We start from the raw sequence: 23355 nt of genomic DNA, 5'->3' as shown, positions 1-23355 counted from the left end.
TTGGCCGCAGAACTCTAAATCTAGGCGTAAGATATTACATATTTAAGATATTATAGGGAAGTAAGATATCAAGATACCAATCCAACATGTTATAGACTAAGGTTTTTCAACTCCAGTGCTCCAGTTACCTTAGCCTAGGCACAAGTGGAATAATCAACAGACATCTTGACAATCTGCTGTGTTAGTTGACTGTGATGACTGAGTTGAGAAATCCTATAAGAAGATACTACAGAACAGTACAGTAGATATTGCATCGCTAGAACATATAAAAATACAACACTGGAACATGATACATGTAAACAGGAACATATGTTTACTGCACTTTTTGCACTTACTAGGTATCGTTCTGAAGAAACGCTAACTAAAATCAGATCGTCCCCTATCCGAACTTTCTCTCCTTCCGATCTTTGTTTGGAAGCAGGATGTATTGTCCACCAGCATGCCTCCCCTGCACAATAAACAAGCACAGTCAGTGTGTAATAGTATTACAGCATCTTAAATCACCAAACCAACATCATGCAACATTAATAAAACATTACTCTGTAAATTCTACCGACACCTAACTTATCAACCTACTGTCTGATCCAAAATCAATCAAATTAGATTGTAAGCTTGAGACACTTTTACCTGCTCATGGCAGAGCTAGCTCTAGCACAGCGGAGAATTGAAAACATTGAGGAGTCAGTGGTAAATAAATGTATAATATATGTAAATATGCAGTCACCAATCAGCAGCTAGCTACCACTAGTGATTGTTCCTTCCGAGCTTACCTAGGTTTGCTTTTCAACAAGAGAATGAAGCAAATTAGGTAATAAAAGTAAACTGGAAAGTTGTTTAAAATTGTATGCTCTGTCTGATTCATTACATTTTTATTTTGCCTTCAATGTCCAAATTTGAAGATCTGCACAGCCAAATTTTATGGCCTGGAGACCTTTGTGAGATACTTTACAGAAGTTCCACCAAACCTCAATAGTATGACATGATAATATTTAATACTAAATAAGGTGCAAAATAAGAGTCTCAGGTTACTGAATTTCACTCATCCGCTATCTTATGCTTGATTTCAGAATGTGCAGAATCCGTACTTCTTTTACCTGTTGAATTATCCTGCAGTCCCACGTCAAATGCAAGCTTATCTGTGAGGGATCTCGATGTCGTTAAACAAGTTAAGTACTAAAAAAAAGTCAAAAATTACAATTCATGTAATTAATTATTTGTGCTGATTACCAAAAATAAAAAATTGTTCAGGTTATTTTGCTTATCATTTTAAATTGCACCCAGTCTTTAGTCTATTTGCTGCAGAGTTCTCTTTGTTGCTCTCAGTGAGAGTTTTATGGTCCCCTGCTAGTATCATGCAGGCATAAGCAGTGACTGGAATGATTGATTCAAATGTTTTGTTTTATATACTTAGATCATTACTCACCATTCCACTGAACGAATGACGAAGTAGTATAGCATGGCCATACAATAAAGTCCTATGTCCACCTCCTTGTGAAGCCTGCAGAATGAGAAAGAAAGTAGTCTCTCTAAATGAACAGCAATCATATCATAAGAATGAGTAAGTCCAGGGACGGGCTTCAATTTGCCTTTGTTCATTCCTCAAAGGAAAGTATAAACTCGGAAACACTATAATAAAACTGGAAACATACACATCATTTGGCATTTATTTCAGATTTTTTGATCAAATGCCTGAAAGGCTGAGAGTAAAAGTTCAAGGCTTGAGGTAGAATAGACAGAGATGTCAGTGACGGGGTCATACAAAACATGCACCTTGTTATATAGTAAAGAAGTGCATATTCCATGAACAATATAGAATGCACATAACTGCCCATAGAATAGTAGGACATTGATCACATATACTTGTCTTGTACTCTAGCTGAGGACATTAGAGGTTGTTGCAACTAAAGCTGGACATAGTTATTTACTTTTTTTTAATTTGGACAAATCTAAAACAGTAGGTAATGTCCACTATACACGAGAGACAGCCTGCTAAGCTTAAAAAATGAATAATGCATTCTGGGTAAGGTGTTTTGATTCGCCCCTTCCCAGATAATTTATACTTACCTTCCTTGTAAACTTCTTGGATGCGTAAAAAAGAAAAACATATAACAGTAAAGATTTGATACACATATGAAATATTATAATAGTATGTGTGTGCGTGCAAAAATATCAATGTAGTTTACTAGTCAGGGGAGAAAAGCTACTAGTCCACTCAATTCTAATGTAGGAAAAATGCTAAGTTTGTTACTCATCGACACTGCAATTTCTTACTCATCCGGGACTAGTGGAAATATGCAACATCAACAGCAGCACTACTAGCTCAAATAGTTAAATAATCATATTTAAAGAATTATAATAAACATTGGTTCATAGATGTATTAAGCTATACTACAAATGTGCTACAACTGAAAGCAACAGGGGGGGTATTAACATTCACTTAAAAAATCTTTTCATATGATATATTTACAAAAACTTAGCAGGAGAAGGCAAAGACACCCTACACCAGAATTTCAAACATCCCTCCTACTTCCCCTTTCCTTCCAGAATTGCATATAGCCAAGGAAAAACAGGGAGTAAGAAAGACCATAGGGTACCAAGATGCAAACAAGGACTGCCACCACCAAGAAAGAAACAAAATCACGGGTAGGCACGTGTACTATTACTACCAAGAAATAAATTAATTTATCAGGTAATGGTAATGAGAATCCACTGTCCTTACTCTTGGGAACCAATACCCAAGCTGTGGAGTCCACGAAAAAAAAGAAAATGATAGGCCTTTAATTAGTAGAAACTACAGCCTAAAGAACCTTCCTGTCAAAAGCTGCCTCAGCCCAGGCAAATAAGTCAAAATGATAAAGTTTGGTAAAAGTATGCAAAGATGACCAAGTCGCTGCCTAGCATATCTGCTCTACAGAAGCCTCATTCTTAAAGGCCCAGGATGATGAAACTGAACGAGTAGAATGAACAGTGGTCCAAGTAGGCAGTTGCTGACTCACATCCAAGTAAGCTATACGAATCAAACTCCTCAACCAAAAGGACAAAGGTAATGCAGTAGCCTTCTGAACTTTCCGTTTACCAGAATATAAAACAAATAAACTGGAAGATTGATGAAAGTCTTTAGCAGCTTGCAAAAAGGATTTTAAACCACTGACAACATCCAAATTATGCAAAAGTCTCTCCTTCGAAGACAGGATTTGTACAAAGAGAATGAACGACAATTTTGCTATTGATGTTCTCAATAGAAACCACTTTTGGTAATAAAACAGACACAATACGTAAAACCGCCTTGTCCTGATGAAAGATCAAGTACGGAGGATCCGAGGAGAGAGAAGATAACTCAGACACTCTCCATACAGATGAGATTGCCAAAAGAAACAACACCTTCCAAGACAACAATTTAATGACCAACAAGTGCATTGGCTCAAATGGAAGACCAAAAACCCTAAGAACCAAATTGAGATTCCAAGGAGGAGAAATTGGTTTGAAGAAAGGTCTTATCCTAACGAGCGCCTAAAATAAAGAGTGAATATCAGGCAAACGTGCTAACTTCCTATGCAACAGAACCGAGAGGGCAGAACTCTGACCCTTAAGAGAACTGGCCAACAGGCCTTTGTCTAAACATTCTTGCAGAAACTGTAAAATCTGGGGGATTCTGACTAATTGCCATGAAAAATACTGCTTTGAACACCAGGAAAGATATACTTTCCAGACTGTGTAATAAATCCGCCTAATGACAGGCTTGCGTGTCTGAATTAAAGTATCAATTACTGACTCAGAGAAACCCCTTTGAGTTAAAATCAACCACTTAATCTCCATGCAGTTAAGTTAAGATTTTTTTGGGGTTTTTTAAAAAAGAATGGACCTTGAATGAGCAGATCCTGCCAAAGAGGAAGACGCCATGGAGGAGTGCAGGTCTGCATACCAAGTCTAACAAGGCCATGCTGGAACCACTAAAATTGCCAGAACACCCTCCTGTTTGAGACAGGCCACCACTCTGGGGAGAAGTACAATTGGAGGGAACAGGTAAACAAGATGATAACACTATGTAGCTGTCAGCGCATCTGTAAATTCTGTTTGTGGATCCCTCGCTCTGGAACCATAGCAAGGAATATTTGATTGAGCCGGAATGCCATTAGATCTATCAACTGATCGAATATATACTGATTGAGAGACCATGCCTCTGGATGTAATTACTGGCAGCTAAAGAGATACGTTTCCCAGTTGTCCACCCCTGGGATATGGATGGCAGAGATCAAGCAAAGATTCACTTCTGCACACAAGAAGATGCGAGAAACCTCCTTCATTGCAAGGGGGCTGCAAATGCATCCCTGATGATTTGTGTACACCAATGCCATGACATTGTCCGATTGGAAACTAATTAATGGAAGTGATCAAAGTAACAGCCAAGACTGAAGAGCGTTAAAAAAAAATAGTTCCATAACATTGATAGATAGAACCACTTTCTGAGGGAAAAGACACTCTGGGCTCTCAAGTGACCCCAAACCACTACCCAACCAGACAGGCTGGCGTCCGTAGTGATAATCTCCCAAGATGGACATTGAAACCCCATAATTCAAACACAAATGTAGTGGCACCATTTGCTAAAAAAAAAACATTTTAGCAGGAGGAATTGTGATTGGAAAATTAGCTGGTGAGGACACTACCTTGTTTTTAGCCAATGAGTGTTGATTTTAACACATATAAGAATGTGGATGGCGGGTAAACCTTAGCTACGATTACGGCTCCTTTAGCCAAAACAAGTCAGCAAATTGTGGTGGTGTCACACCATCTGATTCTGTACTGCTGTTTGTACTAATGCTGTTAAAATGCTGTTTTAATTTGGAATCTCCAATAAAAGTTACTTTTTATTCTGGAAATGGTGCCGCTAAATTTGTGTTTAAACTGTGCCAAGTTGGGAAGCTGACGAGCACATTTGTGGAATATTTGCTCCTGCATAAGTTTTTAGTTGCCTGGACACTCCCACAGTATACCTCCATATGAGAACCAAGTGTGACGTCACTCGTAGAGGGGAACCTGACAGAGGGCTGGAGATCTGAATCTAAGCATCGCAATCAAGGACACGCTAAGAAAGGGAAGCGTGCGACCGGAGAGATGCTGCAAGTGTACAGCTGGTGTATCGCTGCCAGAGGGATACCATGAGAATGCCATAAGTAGGGGCGTACAACCTAAACAGGGGTAATTCCACTATGGACACACATAAGCACTGGGGGTGAGTGAGACATTCTAACCTCCTCCAATCTGAATTACTTTGAGCGTTTTACACCCTTAGGACCGGGTTCCCTTTTAAGTTAGTGTGGTGATATATGATACATGGTATATGGTTTCTGACACTATGGGGAGTGTGCAATACAAGAGGCAACATATTTAAAAGCATACTTTAAGCTAACAGGATAATAGGTGCCAAATACTGTATGAATTTTATTGAAACCTCCATGCTCCGTAACACCGGTTCTGGGGACATCCACCAAGAAAGAGACTGTCTGGTGGATTGATCCAAATTAATCACCTGAGGAGGAATGGCTTAAACTGAATTGTGTCAAAATCCGCAACCATGAGACCCAAAACCTCCATACACTGCGCTACCGAAGGAAAAGGTTGGGACTGTAGTTGGTGACAGGCAGACTGAAGTTTTTGTCTGCATTGATCTGTTAGAAAGAGTTTAATTTCCACTGAGTCTATGATGACTCCCAAGAAGGTCACTCTTGTGTTGGAAGAGAGCTTTTTGCTACAATTATCTTCCAGCCATGACTTTGAAGAGAACACAGTAGATGTTCTGTATAAGCAACTGCTAAAGGTAAAGCTGGAGCCTGAACCAATATATTGTCCAGGTAAGGGGCTACAGCTACCCCCTGAGAATGAATAACAGATAAAAGGGCTCCCATGACCTTTGTAAATATTCTGGGAGCAGATGATGATCTGGATGGATCGGAATGTGAAGGTATGCATCCTTCAGATCTATGGTGGACATGAACTGACCCTGAAAAATTGATCAAATAGTTTCCATCTTGAACGAAGGAACCCTTAGAAACTTGTTCAGAGTTAAGTCCAAAAAAAGGACAGAAAGTGCCCTCCTGGAACAATGAACAGATTTGAAAAGAAACATGCTCGTTGTTCTGACAGGGGTACTGGTACAATGACCCCAATGTCCACCAGGTCTTGTACACAATGAAGAAACACCCTTCTCTTGGATATGTGAGACAGAATAAACCTCCCTCAAGGCGGATGAGCCTTTAAACCTATCCTGTAACCTTGAGACACAATTTCCATGACCCATAGGTCCTGGACAGATTGAACCCACATCTCTTAAAAAAGAGATAATCTGCCCCCTTGGAGCCTGGTCCAGATTAGGGATGGGCAAATGTGTAAATTTCCAAATTCGAATGTTAGAACGAATGTTATTACCGAAATTCGAATTATAAATCCGAATGTTGATAAGAACAAATATTCTTAAAAATTCTATAATCGAATGCTATTTACAGTTTTTGAATGTCACTTTCAAATTCGAATGTTTATAATTATATCAAATGTCCACATTCGAAATTTTGAATTTTACATTCTATTTAACAAATACTATTCAGAAGTTCAATAGTTCATGTGGTAGGGAGGGAATCTAGTAAATCGATATATAATAGATACAAATATATCATTTCAAATTTTTCTATATAGAATATTGCATAATTCGAATATTACATTTAAAGAAAGCATTAGAAATACTATTACAAACATATAAATTAAAAATTTTCGAATTCGAATATTGCATAATTCAAATATTACATTTAAAGAAATCATTAGAAATACTATTACAAATATCAATTTGAATTTTTCAAAACAAATATTTTCGAATGTAATCATAAAAATTGAAACCGAACATTCAAAAATTGAATATTAGAATGTTATGTAAACATTCAAAATTCGATTAGAATGAACAAATGTGTTAAAATTTGTTTCATTTTTCGAATGTTGCGAAACATTCGCCCATCCCTAGTCCAGATCAGGGGCCACATCTACTCTTACAGTAACTATACACTGAATGAGTAAACCTGAAAATCTTCTTATATGTAAGCAGAATCTTTATCCATACAGTCTCCTTCAAAGCAAAGAAATACTGGGAGGGAAGGGGACGTAGGAGGGATATTTGGAACTCTGGTGTAGGGTGTCTTTGCCTACTCCTGGTGGCCAGGTGATATAATTTCCAAGATTAAGGACCGTGGACTCTCACTACCATTAAATAGAGAGGTACATTCTGTCTATATAGCCAGGTGATCACTGTGGTGCACTTAGTTGTTATTTCTACTGTGGTACAAAACCCTATATGGGCCCTACTTTTAAATTTGAATACCCTTAATAACACTTTAGTAAGGTGATCACAGTAGCAACAGTGGTCACCAGCCTATTTTTAATGTTAATTACTAAAATCTTAACAAAAATATACAATATTTACAAAAATGTTTGTAGCCTTCTCACGTGCAATGAAATTTAAATATAAAAATGGTATATTCTGAATATGCAAGGTTTGCTAAAAAAAAAAAAAAAAAAAAAAAAACAACAACATAATTTGTGTGGATCACAAATCATTTACAAAAGCGTTTAAATTTAATTTCATCAATTAAAGAAAAAATAATGGAGGATAAGTTATCCTCCAGTTTAAAGACAGGGACTTCAGATGTTCACCCGGTGTTAGTGAGCACATGAAAGAGAATGTTGTTGGTTTTTTTTACTTTTAGTTCTTTGTTCCCTTCATTGAGGTTAAGCTTTAAAATTTATGCAGCTCAATTTTTTTAAATTCCATTGAGATGTGGCTTATTCTCTGTAATCTATTGGCCATGTTGTATGATAAAGATTGTTTTATTTGGTGGGTATAGCTGTTGATGTTGCATTTCATCATTTTGACATGTACTGTTGTTCTTGCAATGGCAGTACCAAACACATTCAGGTTCCTTTAGCCCAAATGAATAAACACTCATATTTGAAGCTCACCCTACCAAAAATTAAGAAAAAAAGAATTCACAGAAGACAACAAGATATGTCCTTCATATGATGGCAATGGAAACAAATACAACTCTAGCTAGAGATTTAATTTACTTCTATGAACCTCTGCTTTCTGACTTGTCAACAATATGGGCATCTTCATAAACAGCAGGGGCAGACAGCATTACATATAACTTGATAGATTTCTTATACTTACCTTCCCGGTAAACTTCTTGGATGCATTAAAAAACAGAAAATAAAGGTAAAATGTAAATTACCATCAGTTTATGATTCTGACAAAAAAGTCACTGTCACTGTAACAAGGTTTATTTAGGATTCTATTAAGGACATGATATACTTTGAATGTGCCTTCTTGGCAATCAACTGAGATTATCCTAGTTTTATAAATGAATAATCCTGATTTTATTACAAGGCAAGGGAATCTAGTATTTTAACACTAAATTCATTATCTAATAGCACAAGAGAAGCATGAGAGATAGGCTTGAAATAGAATTCTCTAAAACTAAAATGTGAGGACCCCAAATTAGAATATCTTGAAGGGAAAAAAAATAAAAAACTTTTTAATACAAAAATCATATTTTATGGGTACCAAAGGAAATATCAATACCTGATTTCTTCATCATCCATTTTAAAAATATATATTTTTTTAATTGGACAATCAAGTAAAGATATTACATAATTGCATATTGTATAGTTATAACAGTTCAGGTGCCATCAAATATAATTAACAAAGATTTTGTGTATACTACTTTTGTCCATCACACTAAAGAACAACAAATCACCCAATTTTTATTTAAAACTGTATGAATGTATATCAAGGACAATTTTTTTCACAAATAAAAATCTAAATATAATAACATATGGGAAAAAAACAGTACATAACATCAAGCACTGTAACAGAACAATAAATGAAGGGGGGGGAAATAGGTAATGTGTTTTAAGAAAAACATTGCCCTCTTTTAATCAAAGAATGAGAGACTACAACCATGGCCACCCTTAGCATTTGCAGGGCCACGGGCAAAAAAAAAATGTGGGACCCCCCCTTAGCCCAGCACCCTTATACCTTTACCCCTCTATGCTCTGACCCCTGCATGACCCACTCCTGTCCTAGCATTAAGTTAGCTATACAAAGCAGGAGTCAGCAACCTTGGGCCCCCAGATGTTTTGGAACTACATTTCCCATGATGCTGAGACACTCTTTAGGCTGTCTGAGCACCATGGAAAATGTAGTTCTAAAACATCTGGGGTCCCAAGGTTGCTGACCCCTGATATAAATAAAAACACTACATATTACACCTCATTACATTGCACTTTCTCATACCCTCATCGACATTGAAGGGCCCCCAAAACCATAGGGCCCTGGGCAGATGGCCCTCTTGCCCTGCCCAAAAAGTAGGCCTGACTGTAACCATCTGAATATGTAAACCAATGGAATAATTCTCACAACAACACAATATAAACCAATGGAATAATAATAATACCATCTGAATATGTGCAAGAAAAAAATATAGTATTAGGTAGAAGAGTCAATCCCCTAGCCTCATCTCTCCCATCCGTGCATCTCCTGGCCCCAACACCAAAGCATACAATTTCTGCTTGTTCTCAAGAAATAATGAGTATTCCTTCATCTTTCTAACATATGTAATTATTTCTTGAACCTCAAGCCAGGATGGGGCACTCTCTCTGAGCAAGGCTCTCGTTATAGTTCATGATGCATTATAACCAGTAGTGAAGACAGGTGCATAAGCAGGAACACAGTAAACAATGTATTCATTAGAATGGGGATAAACCTGAAAAAAGTTCTAAGTTTGCACGACAGTTAACCACACAATTGTCTATGAAAACTAAACACAAGGTTGGCAACCAACAAAGGGCGCTGTATATCACTAACAACCAATAGAGGGCGCTGTATGTAACTAACAACCAATAGAGGGCGCTGTATATCACTAACAACCAATAGAGGGCGCCGTATGTAACTGTATATTGTTAGTGATATACAGCGCCCTCTATTGGTTGTTTATTATATACAGCGCCCTCTATTGGTTGTTAGTGATATACAGTGCCCTCTATTAGTTGTTAGTTACATACAACGCCCTCTATTGGTTGTTAGTGATATACAACATCCTCTATTGGTTATTAGTTATATTTGTATACCAATAGTCTTGCGCAGCAGGGATTTGGCTGCGTGCACAACCTACAACTGCGATGGACATGTTACAAACTCGATTATAGTATAGATAAGATAAAAAAAAACAGAATTTATGTTTACCTGATAAATTTCTTTCTCCTACGGTGTATCCGGTCCACGGCTTCATCCTTACTTGTGGGATATTCTCAATCCCTACAGGAAGTGGCAAAGAGAGCACACAGCAAAGCTGTCCATATAGCTCCCCTCAGGCTCCGCCCCCCCAGTCATTCGACCGACGGTTAGGAGAAAAAGGAGAACCATAGGGTGCAGTGGTGACTGTAGTTTATAAAAAATAAATTTAAACCTGACTAAAATGCCAGGGTGGGCCGTGGACCGGATACACCGTAGGAGAAAGAAATTTATCAGGTAAACATAAATTCTGTTTTCTCCTACATTGGTGTATCCGGTCCACGGCTTCATCCTTACTTGTGGGAACCAACGGAAGGCACGACTGCTTGCAAAACCTTTCTCCCAAAAATAGCCTCCGAAGAAGCAAAAGTATTGAATTTGTAAAATTTGGCAAATGTATGCAGTGAAGACCAAGTCGCTGCCTTACAGATCTGTTCAACAGAAGCCTCATTCTTGAAAGCCCAAGTGGAAGCCACAGCTCTAGTAGAGTGAGCTGTAATTCGTTCAGGAGGCTGCCTTCCAGCAGTGTCATAAGCCAACCGGATGATGCTTTTCAGCCAGAAAGACAGAGAGGTCACAGTCGCCTTTTGACCTCTCCTCTTACCAGAATAGACGACAAACAAGGACGATGTTTGTCTGAAATCTTTAGTTGCTTTTAGGTAAAACTTCAAAGCACGAACCACATCGAGATTGTGTAACAGACGTTCCTTGTTAGAAGCTGGGTTAGGACACAGAGAAGGAACAACTATTTCCTGGTTAATATTCTTATTGGAAACCACTTTTGGAAGAAAACCAGGTTTGGTACGTAAAACGACCTTATCTGTATGAAACACCAGATAGGGTGAATTACACTGCAAAGCAGACAATTCAGAAACTCTTCTAGCGGAAGAGATAGCAACCAAAAACAAAACTTTCCAAGATAGTAACTTAATATCTATGGAATGTAGAGGTTCAAACGGAACCCCCTGAAGAACTGAAAGAACTAGATTTAGACTCCATGGAGGAGCCACAGGTCTGTAGACAGGCTTGATTCTGACTAAAGCCTGCACAAACTCCTGAACATCTGGCATTGCTGCCAGACGTTTGTGTAACAAAACAGACAGAGCTGATATCTGTCCTTTTAAGGAACTAGCTGACAAACCTTTCTCCAATCCTTCTTGGAGAAAAGCTAAAATCCTTGGAATCCTAATCTTACTCCATGAGTAACCCTTGGATTCGCACCAACAAAGATATTTCCGCCATATCTTATGGTAAATTTTCCTAGTGACAGGCTTTCTAGCCTGAATCAGGGTATCTATAACTGAATCCGAAAACCCACGCTTAGCTAGAATCAAGCGTTCAATCTCCAAGCAGTCAGTTGCAGAGAGACTAGGTTTGGATGTACGAATGGACCTTGAATTAGAAGGTCCTGCCTCAAAGGTAGCTTCCATGGTGGAACCGATGACATATTCACCAGGTCTGCATACCAGGTCCTGCGTGGCCACGCAGGAGCTATCAGAATTACCGAAGCCTTCTCCTGTTTGATCCTGGCTACTAGCCGTGGGAGAAGAAGAAACGGTGGAAAGACATAAGCTAGATTGAACGACCAAGGCGCTGCTAAGGCATCTACCAGTGTCGCCTTGGGATCCCTGGACCTGGACCCGTAACATGGAACTTTTGAGTTCTGACGTGACGCCATCAGATCCAGATCCGGAATGCCCCATAGTTGAGTTAACTGGGCAAAAACCTCCGGGTGAAGTTCCCACTCCCCCGGATGGAAAGTCTGACGACTCAGATAATCCGCTTCCCAGTTGTCCACTCCTGGGATGTGAATTGCTGATAGATGGCAGGAGCGATCCTCTGCCCATTTGATGATCTTGGATACCTCTATCATCGCCAGGGAACTCTTCGTTCCCCCCTGATGATTGATGTACGCTACAGTCGTCATGTTGTCCGACTGAAATCTGATGAATCTGGCCTCCGCTAGTTGAGGCCATGCATGGAGCGCATTGAATATCGCTCTCAATTCCAATATGTTTATCGGGAGAAGAGATTCTTCCCGAGACCATAGACCCTGAGCCTTCAGGGACTCCAAGACCGCGCCCCAGCCCAAAAGACTGGCGTCGGTCGTGACGATGATCCACTCCGGTCTGCGGAAACTCATTCCCTGAGACAGGTGATCTAGAGACAGCCACCAGAGGAGTGAGCCTCTGGTTTTCTGGTCCATTTGAATCTGGGGAGACAAGTCTGCATAATCCCCATTCCACTGTTTGAGCATGCACAGTTGCAATGGTCTTAAATGAATTCGAGCAAAAGGAACCACGTCCATTGCCGCAACCATTAGTCCTATTACCTCCATGCACTGAGCTATGGAGGGCTGAGGAATGGATTGAAGAACTCGACAAGCGTTCAGAAGCTTTAACTTCCTGACCTCTGTCAGAAAGATCTTCATTTCTATGGAGTCTATTATTGTTCCCAGAAAGGGAACCCTTGTGGACGGGGACAGGGAACTTTTTTTTATGTTCACCTTTCACCCGTGAGATCTGAGAAAGGCTAGAACAATGTCTGTATGAGCCCTTGCTTTGGGAAGGGACGACGCTTGTATTAGAATGTCGTCTAGGTAAGGTGCTACTGCAATGCCCCTTGGCCTTAGCACCGCTAGAAGGGACCCTAGCACCTTTGTGAAAATTCTGGGAGCAGTGGCTAATCCGAACGGAAGAGCCACGAACTGGTAATGTTTGTCCAGAAAGGCGAACCTCAGAAACTGATGGTGATCTTTGTGGATAGGAATATGAAGGTACGCATCCTTTAAGTCCACGGTAGTCATGTATTGACCCTCCTGGATCGTTGGTAAAATTGTCCGAATGGTTTCCATTTTGAATGATGGAACTCTGAGGAATTTGTTTAGAATTTTTAAGTCCAGAATTGGCCTAAAAGTTCCTTCTTTTTTGGGAAATACAAACAGGTTTGAGTAAAAACCCAGTCCTTGTTCCGCTGTTGGAAGTGGGTGTATCACTCCCATCTTTAATAGGTCTTCTACGCAACATAAGAATGCCTGTCTCTTTATCTGGTCTAAAGATAAGCGAGACATGTGGAACCTTCCCCTTGGAGGAAGGTCCTTGAACTCTAGAAGATACCCCTAAGAAACAATTTCTAGTGCCCAGGGGTCCGGAACATCTCTTGCCCAAGCCTGAGCAAAGAGAGAAAGTCTGCCCCCTACTAGATCCGGTCCCGGATCGGGGGCTACCCCTTCATGCTGTCTTGGTAGCAGCAGCAGGCTTCTTGGCCTGTTTGCCCTTGTTCCAGCCTTGCAATGGCTTCCATGCTGGTTTGGGCTGGGATGCGTTACCCTCTTGCCTAGTGGCTGTAGAGGTGGAAGTCGGTCCGTTCCTGAAATTGCGAAAGGAACGAAAATTAGACTTATTTTTAGCCTTGAAAGGTCTATCCTGTGGAAGGGCATGGCCCTTTCCCCCAGTGATATCTGAAATAATTTCCTTCAACTCTGGCCCAAATAGGGTCTTACCCTTGAAAGGAATATTAAGTAATTTTGTTTTGGACGACACATCCGCCGACCAAGACTTTAACCAAAGCGCTCTGCACACCACAATAGCAAAACCAGAATTTTTCGCCGCTAATTTAGTTAACTTGAAAGCGGCGTCTGTAATGAAAGAATTAGCCAACTTCAGGGCGTGAATTCTGTCCATGACTTCATCATAAGAAGTCTCCTTTTGGAGCGAGTTTTCTAGTTCCTCAAACCAAAAAGCCACTGCAGTGGTTACAGGAATAATGCAAGGAATTGGTTGAAGAAGAAAACCCTGTTGAACAAAGATTTTCTTAAGTAAACCTTCTAATTTTTTATCCATAGGATCTTTGAAAGCGCAACTGTCTTCTATTGGTATAGTCGTGCGCTTAGCTAGCGTTGAAACTGCCCCCTCTACCTTAGGGACCGTCTGCCACGCGTCCCTTCTGGGATCAACAATTGGGAACATTTTCTTAAATATAGGAGGGGGAACAAAAGGTACTCCTGGCTTCTCCCACTCCTTATTAACGATATCCGCCACCCTCTTGGGTATTGGAAACGCATCAGTGTGTACTGGGACCTCTAAGAATTTGTCCATTTTACATAATTTTTCTGGGATCACCAAAGGATCACAATCATCAAGTGTAGCTAGGACCTCCTTAAGTAGGGCGCGGAGGTGTTCTAGCTTAAATTTAAATGCTATAGTATCAGGCTCTGCCTGCTGAGAAACCTTTCCTGTGTCAGAAATTTCTCCCTCAGACAGGCCTTCCCTCACCGCTAAGTCAGATTGGTGTGAGGGAACTACAGATAACTTATCCTCTGCTTCTGCTTGCTCATCCTCTGTGTTTAAAACTGAGCAATCACGCTTCCTAGGAAAAGCAGGCAGTTTGGATAAAAATGCTGAGAGAGAATTATCCATTACTGCCGCTAACTGTTGCATAGTAATCGCAATTGGTGCGTTAGATGTACTGGGCATCGCTTACGCGGGCATAGCTGGTGTTGACACAGAAGGGGAGGATAGCGAGCTATCTTCACACCCTTCAGCTAAAGAATCATCTTGGGCTATATCTTTAAGTGTAATTGTACGGTCCTTAAGCTGTTTGGACGCTATAGCACTTTTCAAACATAAATTTAATGGGGGAACCACCTTGGCCTTTGAACATACAGAACATAGGCTATCTGAAGGTTCAGACATGTTTAACAGACTTAAAAGTAACTTCAATGCAATAAAATTTATTTTTTACAAAAACGTTACTGTCTCTTTAAATAATAAAAGTGCACACTTTATTACTGAAACATCAAAAAACCATCAAAAACACATCCGATTTTTATGAAATTTTCACCACAGTGTCATAATGCTTTGAAAAGGTTGCACACAAATTTTCAGACCAATTAACCCCTTAATGCCCAAACCGGAGCTAATAACAGCAGTTAACCGGTTAACACACTACAGTACTCTGCCACAGCTTGCCCTGTGGCTTTTACCTTCCTTAGGGTTATTTTGGTAAGAATATAAGCCTCCCTGGAGCCCTTTCTGATGCCTCCGGACTCCCCACGTGAAGCTGCATGAACTAGTCAAAACAAGTGCGCAATTGAGGCGTGAAAATGGGGCTTCCTTCCTCTGCATACCAGAGTGGAGGGGCCTTTCTGACTAGATTAGGTGTCCAACTAAGTGCCAGGCGCAAATTAATCCCCAAAAGTGTTTTAAGTTGATAAAAAAACACCTATTTAAGTTGAAAACTTGCTAAAAAACAATCGATTAGCCCACAATAGTGTCAACCAGCATAAGCCCTTAAAATAAGCCATCCTTTTATTGCTGAATCTAATAACAATGGCTTACCTATCCCAGAGGGAATTTCTGACAGTCTTCTAGCATTACTGGTCTTGTTAGAAAAATGACTGATCATACCTGAAGCAGTTAAGCCTGCAAACTGTTCCCCCCAACTGATGTTATCTGGTTTCAACAGTCCTGCGTGGGAACAGCAATGGATTTTAGTTACTGGTGCTAAAATCATAGTCCTCTTAGCAGAAAACATAATTTATGCTTACCTGATAAATTCCTTTCTTCTGTAGTGTGATCAGTCCACGGGTCATCATTACTTCTGGGATATTACTCCTCCCCAACAGGAAGTGCAAGAGGATTCACCCAGCAGAGCTGCATATAGCTCCTCCCCTCTACGTCACTCCCAGTCATTCGACCAAGGACCAACGAGAAAGGAAAAGCCAAGGGTGAAGTGGTGACTGGAGTATAAATTAAAAAATATTTACCTGCCTTAAAAACAGGGCGGGCCGTGGACTGATCACACTACAGAAGAAAGGAATTTATCAGGTAAGCATAAATTATGTTTTCTTCTGTTAAGTGTGATCAGTCCACGGGTCATCATTACTTCTGGGATACCAATACCAAAGCAAAAGTACACGGATGACGGGAGGGATAGGCAGGCTCTTTATACAGAAGGAACCACTGCCTGAAGAACCTTTCTCCCAAAAATAGCCTCCGATGAAGCAAAAGTGTCAAATTTGTAAAATTTGGAAAAAGTATGAAGCGAAGACCAAGTTGTAGCCTTGCAAATCTGTTCAACAGAGGCCTCATTCTTGAAGGCCCAAGTGGAAGCCACAGCTCTAGTAGAATGAGCTGTAATTCTTTCAGGAGGCTGCTGTCCAGCAGTCTCATAAGCTAAACGAATTATGCTACAAAGCCAAAAAGAAAGAGAGGTAGCGGAAGCTTTTTGACCTCTCCTCTGCCCAGAGTAAATGACAAACAGAGAAGACGTTTGTCGAAATTCCTTAGTTGCCTGTAAGTAAAATTTTAGAGCACGGACTACATCCAGGTTGTGCAGTAGACGTTCCTTCTTTGAAGAAGGATTTGGGCATAAAGAAGGAACAACAATCTCTTGATTGATATTCCTGTTAGTAACTACCTTAGGTAAGAACCCAGGTTTAGTATGCAGGACTACCTTATCCGAATGAAAAATCAAATAAGGAGAATCACAATGTAAGGCTGATAATTCAGAGACTCTTCGAGCCGAGGAAATAGCCATTAAAAATAGAACTTTCCAAGATAACAACTTTATATCAATGGAATGAAGGGGTTCAAACGGAACGCCCTGTAAAACATTAAGAACAAGGTTTAAACTCCATGGTGGAGCAACAGTTTTAAACACAGGCTTAATTCTGGCCAAAGCCTGACAAAAAGCCTGGACGTCAGGAACTTCTGACAGACGTTTGTGTAACAGAATGGACAGAGCTGAGATCTGTCCCTTTAATGAACTAGCAGATAAACCCTTTTCTAAACCTTCTTGTAGAAAAGACAATATCCTAGGAATCCTAACCTTACTCCAAGAGTAACCTTTGGATTCACACCAATATAGGTATTTACGCCATATCTTATGGTAAATCTTTCTGGTAACAGGTTTCCTAGCCTGTATTAAGGTATCAATAACTGACTCAGAAAATCCACGTCTTGATAAAATCAAGCGTTCAATTTCCAAGCAGTCAGCTTCAGAGAAGTTAGATTTTGATGTTTGAAGGGACCCTGTATCAGAAGGTCCTGTTTCAGAGGTAGAGACCAAGGTGGACAGGATGACATGTCCACCAGGTCTGCATACCAAGTCCTGCGTGGCCACGCAGGTGCTATTAGAATCACTGATGCTCTCTCTTGTTTGATTCTGGCAATCAATCGAGGAAGCAACGGGAAGGGTGGAAACACGTAAGCCATCCTGAAGTCCCAAGGTGCTGTCAGAGCATCTATCAGGACTGCTCCTGGATCCCTGGATCTGGACCCGTAACGAGGAAGCTTGGCGTTCTGTCGAGACGCCATGAGATCTATCTCTGGTTTGCCCCAACGTCGAAGTATTTGGGCAAAGACCTCCGGATGAAGTTCCCACTCCCCCGGATGAAAAGTCTGACGACTTAAGAAATCCGCCTCCCAGTTCTCCACTCCCGGGATGTGGATTGCTGACAGGTGGCAAGAGTGAGACTCTGCCCAGCAAATTATCTTTGATACTTCCATCATAGCTAGGGAGCTTCTTGTCCCTCCCTGATGGTTGATGTAAGCTACAGTCGTGATGTTGTCCGACTGAAACCTGATGAACCCCCGAGTTGTCAACTGGGGCCAAGCCAGGAGGGCATTGAGAACTGCTCTCAATTCCAGAATGTTTATTGGCAGGAGACTCTCCTCCTGACTCCATTGTCCCTGAGCCTTCAGAGAATTCCAGACGGCACCCCAACCTAGAAGGCTGGCGTCTGTTGTTACAATTGTCCAGTCTGGTCTGCTGAATGGCATCCCCCTGGACAGATGTGGCCGAGAAAGCCACCATAGAAGAGAATTTCTGGTCTCTTGATCCAGATTCAAAGAAGGGGATAAGTCTGAGTAATCCCCATTCCACTGACTTAGCATGCACAGTTGCAGTGGTCTGAGGTGTAAGCGTGCAAAGGGGACTATGTCCATTGCCGCTACCATTAAGCCGATTACCTCCATGCATTGAGCCACTGACGGGTGTTGAATGGAATGAAGGGTGCGGCAAGCACTTTGAAGTCTTGTTAGCCTGTCCTCTGTCAGGTAAATCTTCATTTCTACAGAATCTATAAGAGTCCCCAGGAAGGGAACTCTTGTGAGTGGAACGAGTGAACTTTTCTTTTCGTTCACCTTCCATCCATGTGACCTTAGAAATGCCAGCACTAACTCTGTATGAGACTTGGCAGTTTGAAAGCTTGAAGCTTGTATCAGAATGTCGTCTAGGTATGGAGCTACCGAGATTCCCCGCGGTCTTAGTACCGCCAGAAGAGCACCCAGAACCTTTGTGAAGATTCTTGGAGCTGTAGCCAATCCGAATGGAAGAGCCACAAACTGGTAATGCCTGTCTAGGAAGGCAAACCTTAGGTACCGATAATGATCTTTGTGAATCGGTATGTGAAGGTAAGCATCCTTTAAATCTACAGTGGTCATGTATTGACCCTCTTGGATCATAGGTAAAATTGTCCGAATAGTCTCCATCTTGAACGATGGAACTCTTAGGAATTTGTTTAGGATCTTTAAGTCCAGGATTGGTCTGAAAGTTCCCTCTTTTTTGGGAACCACAAACAGATTTGAGTAAAACCCCTGTCCCTGTTCCGATCGTGGAACTGGATGGATTACTCCCATTAACAAGAGCTCTTGTACGCAGCGTAGAAATGCCTCTTTCTTTGTCTGGATTGTTGACAATCTTGACAGATGAAATCTCTCTCTTGGAGGAGAGTATTTGAAGTCCAGAAGGTATCCCTGAGATATTATCTCTAGCGCCCAGGGATCCTGAACATCTCTTGCCCAAGCCTGGGCGAAGAGAGAAAGTCTGCCCCCCACTAGATCCGATCCCGGATCGGGGGCCCTCAATTCATGCTGTTTTAGGGGCAGCAGCAGGTTTCCTAGTCTGCTTGCCCTTGTTCCAGGACTGGTTAGGTTTCCAGCCTTGTCTGTAGCGAGCAACAGCTCCTTCCTGTTTTGGTGCAGAGGAAGTTGATGCTGCTCCTGCTTTGAAATTACGAAAGGAACGAAAATTAGACTGTCTAGTCTTGGCTTTGGCTTTGTCCTGAGGCAGGGCATGGCCTTTACCTCCAGTAATGTCAGCGATAATCTCTTTCAACCCGGGCCCGAATAAGGTCTGCCCTTTGAAAGGTATATTAAGCAATTTAGACTTAGAAGTAACATCAGCTGACCAGGATTTTAGCCACAGCGCCCTGCGTGCCTGAATGGCGAATCCTGAATTCTTCGCCGTAAGTTTAGTAAGATGTACTACGGCCTCCGAAATGAATGAATTAGCTAGTTTAAGGACTCTAAGCCTGTCCGTAATGTCGTCCAGAGTAGCTGAACCAATGTTCTCTTCCAGAGACTCAATCCAGAATGCCGCTGCAGCCGTGATCGGCGCAATGCATGCAAGGGGTTGCAATATAAAACCTTGTTGAACAAACATTTTCTTAAGGTAACCCTCTAACTTTTTATCCATTGGATCTGAAAAAGCACAGCTATCCTCCACCGGGATAGTGGTACGCTTAGCTAAGGTAGAAACTGCTCCCTCCACCTTAGGGACCGTTTGCCATAAGTCCCTTGTGGTGGCGTCTATTGGAAACATTTTTCTAAATATCGGAGGGGGTGAGAACGGCACACCGGGTCTATCCCACTCCTTAGTAACAATTTCAGTAAGTCTCTTAGGTATAGGAAAAACCTCAGTACTCGTCGGTACCGCAAAATATTTATCCAACCTACACATTTTCTCTGGTATTGCAACTGTGTTACAATCATTCAGAGCCGCTAACACCTCCCCTAGTAATACACGGAGGTTTTCCAGTTTAAATTTAAAATTTGAAATATCTGAATCCAGTCTGTTTGGATCAGAACCGTCACCCACAGAATGAAGTTCTCCGTCCTCATGTTCTGCCACCTGTGACGCAGTGTCTGACATGGCCCTAATATTATCAGCGCACTCTGTTCTCACCCCAGAGTGATCACGCTTACCTCTTAGTTCTGGTAATTTAGCCAAAACCTCAGTCATAACAGTAGCCATATCCTGTAATGTGATTTGTAATGGCTGCCCAGATGTACTCAGCGCTACAATATCACGCACCTCCCTCTGAGCGGGAGATGTAGGTACTGACACGTGAGGCGAGTTAGTCGGCATAACTCTCCCCTCGTTGTTTGGTGAAATTTGTTCAATTTGTACAGATTGACTTTTATTTAAAGTAGCATCAATACAGTTAGTACATAAATTTCTATTGGGCTCCACTTTGGCATTGCAACAAATGACACAGGTATCATCCTCTGAATCAGACATGTTTAACACACTAGCAAATAAACTTGCAACTTGGAAATACAATTCAATTAGAATAATATTAAAATGTACTGTGCCTTTAAGAAGCACAGAAGATCTATGACAGTTGAAAATTAATAAATTGAAACAGTTATAGCTTCAATCCTTGTAAACAACACAACTTTAGCAAAGGTTTAATCCCATTAGCAAAGATAACAAATTCTGAAAGCAGGAAACAAATTACAGAAAAAACGTTTTTTATCTCAGTCAAACTATAATTCTCACAGCTCTGCTGAGAGAAATTACCTCCCTCAAAATAAGTTTTGAAGACCCCTGAGCTCTGTAGAGATGAACCGGATCATGCAGGGAATACAATGAGTTGCTGACTGAAATATTTGATGCATAGAAAAAGCGCCAAAAAACGGCCCCTCCCCCTCACACACAGCAGTGAGGGAGAACAGAAACTGTCAGAAAAACAGATTAAGCAACTGCCAAGTGGAAAAATAGTGCCCAAACATTTATTCACACAGTACCTCAGCAAATGAAAACGATTTTACATTCCAGCAAAAACGTTAAACATAATCTCTAGTTATTAAACAGCTTTATGCATTTCTTACAGTGTAATTCTAGTGAAGTACCATTCCCCAGAATACTGAAGTGTAAAGTATACATACATGACATTATATCGGTATGGCAGGATTTTCTCATCAATTCCATTGTCAGAAAATAAAAACTGCTACATACCTCTATGCAGATTCATCTGCCCGCTGTCCCCTGATCTGAAGTTTACCTCACTCCTCAGATGGCCGAGAACAGCAATATGATCTTAACTACTCCGGCTAAAATCATAGCAAAACTCTGGTAGATTCTTCTTCAAACTCTGCCAGAGAGGTAATAACACACTCCGGTGCTATTTTAAAATAACAAACTTTTGATTGAAGATATAAAACTAAGTATAATCACCATAGTCCTCTCACACATCCTATCTAGTCGTTGGGTGCAAGAGAATGACTGGGAGTGACGTAGAGGGGAGGAGCTATATGCAGCTCTGCTGGGTGAATCCTCTTGCACTTCCTGTTGGGGAGGAGTAATATCCCAGAAGTAATGATGACCCGTGGACTGATCACACTTAACAGAAGAAATCTTCTTCACTTTCTGCTGCAGAGTAAATAGTACAAGCCGGCACTATAAAATAACAAACTCTTGATAGAAGAAATAAAAAACTACAACTAACACCACATACTCTTTACCACCCCCGGGGAGATGCTACTAGTTAGAGCGGCACAGAGAATGACTGGGGGGGCGGAGCCTGAGGGGAGCTATATGGACAGCTTTGCTGTGTGCTCTCTTTGCCACTTCCTGTGGGGATTGAGAATATCCCACAAGTAAGGATGAAGCCGTGGACCGGATACACCAATGTAGGAGAAATATCATCTAAGTGTGGTTACGCAAAACAACAACAAAAAACCTCTATATTACACTTCTAAAATAATAGAATATTTTTTTTAGTATATTTTAATATAGTGCATGGATTCTGCATTGCAGATAATTTAGTGCAGGCTACATTACTGGAATACTGTGTTACACAAGTGAAGTATATTGTAGAGCACCGGCACTGTATATTGCACGTGTGATCTAACACAAAGGTATTGAACTCTCCCTTATGTAAGTGATGTAACGTTCATTGCATTGGATTTACATAACAAACATAAAATAATGTATAAGAAAACATACAACACTGCTCAGGTAATACAATGTACATTCAGACCCTTTGAAAAGAATTTATCTGGCCTTAACATTTAACATCATATAAATTCTTAATTTTAGCAAGATCTTTTTTTGTTCTGAAAACAGCACATACTCAGAATGATACATTGGTCACAGGCATTGAGAGGTTAATCCTCTACTAATTCTGACAGCATCATATACATCTACGCAGTGCACACTCAGCAGGATCGGTTTATCTCAGCAGTAACACACAAAATGAGCTACTGCCTGAACTGCGTGCTCTCTCATGGGCCCTTTTCCTGATGTTGGGTCTGCAGTAGTCCAATTAAAGGAACAGCAAAATAAAAAGTGTTTGTCTCACCATTTTCACTGACAGTCCAGCTACATCTAATGCCAAAGGGAGCCACCCAAATAAAGAAAGCACTGTATGTAATTTCATGTATTCTCAAGCAATACTTATTTCAAGGTGGTGGCAAAGTAATCTGTGCACAGATACAACCAATATATATATATATACAGTGTGTGTATATATATATATATATATATATACACACACACAACACACAGAGAAACTCCAGCACTCACTTACAAGCTCTCAGCTAAGATTAAAAGCAAAAAAATGTGAGTGCTGGGTTTTCTCTGTGTGTTGTATTAATTTGTTTTGTAATTTTCCCTATGGTTCTTGCACCCAGACCTGTCTGGGGTTAACTGCCTGTGACTCTGGGGACAGCACAGCTTCCTGTGAGTGCCGGTGAGCACCCAGGACTGAGCATGTTGCAGGGTCACAGGATGTGTACCCGGTCCGGTCTGAGAGTGCAGTCCCTTTCCATGTTTTTTTTTATATATATATATATATATATATATATATATATATATATATATATATATATATATATATATATATATATATATATATGCCTGTAATGATAATGGAGCAACACAGATATGCCCCAAAATGTATGCTTTGTAAACTGAAACAATGGCCTACATTAAATAAAACACATTAATTAAACTAATAT

The 23355-nt window shown here is 40.7% G+C and overlaps 1 protein-coding gene across 11 annotated transcripts in view; it reads right to left on the bottom strand.

Annotated features, from left to right (window-relative positions):
- The window catches only part of RYR3 (ryanodine receptor 3), a 1083635-nt gene that overhangs the window by 774841 nt on the left and 285439 nt on the right, over positions 1-23355 (bottom strand). For 7 of the 11 annotated variants that reach the window (XM_053697969.1, XM_053697973.1, XM_053697971.1 and 4 more), the window contains exons 4-8: positions 8207-8221; positions 2065-2079; positions 1424-1498; positions 1095-1173; positions 336-448 (exon numbers count right to left, since the gene is read on the bottom strand). In XM_053697969.1, coding sequence (XP_053553944.1) covers positions 336-448; positions 1095-1173; positions 1424-1498; positions 2065-2079; positions 8207-8221 — 297 coding nt within the window. The remainder of the gene's footprint in view (positions 1-335; positions 449-1094; positions 1174-1423; positions 1499-2064; positions 2080-8206; positions 8222-23355) is intronic. The other 4 variants (XM_053697970.1, XM_053697974.1, XM_053697976.1 and 1 more) reach the window with 1 other exon arrangement.

Source organism: Bombina bombina, chromosome 1 (assembly GCF_027579735.1).
Source record: "Bombina bombina isolate aBomBom1 chromosome 1, aBomBom1.pri, whole genome shotgun sequence".
In the NCBI taxonomy this organism is placed as follows: Eukaryota; Metazoa; Chordata; class Amphibia; order Anura; family Bombinatoridae; genus Bombina; species Bombina bombina.
The sequence above is the reverse complement of the archived record's forward strand: the minus strand, read 5'-3'. Positions and strand labels throughout refer to the sequence as shown.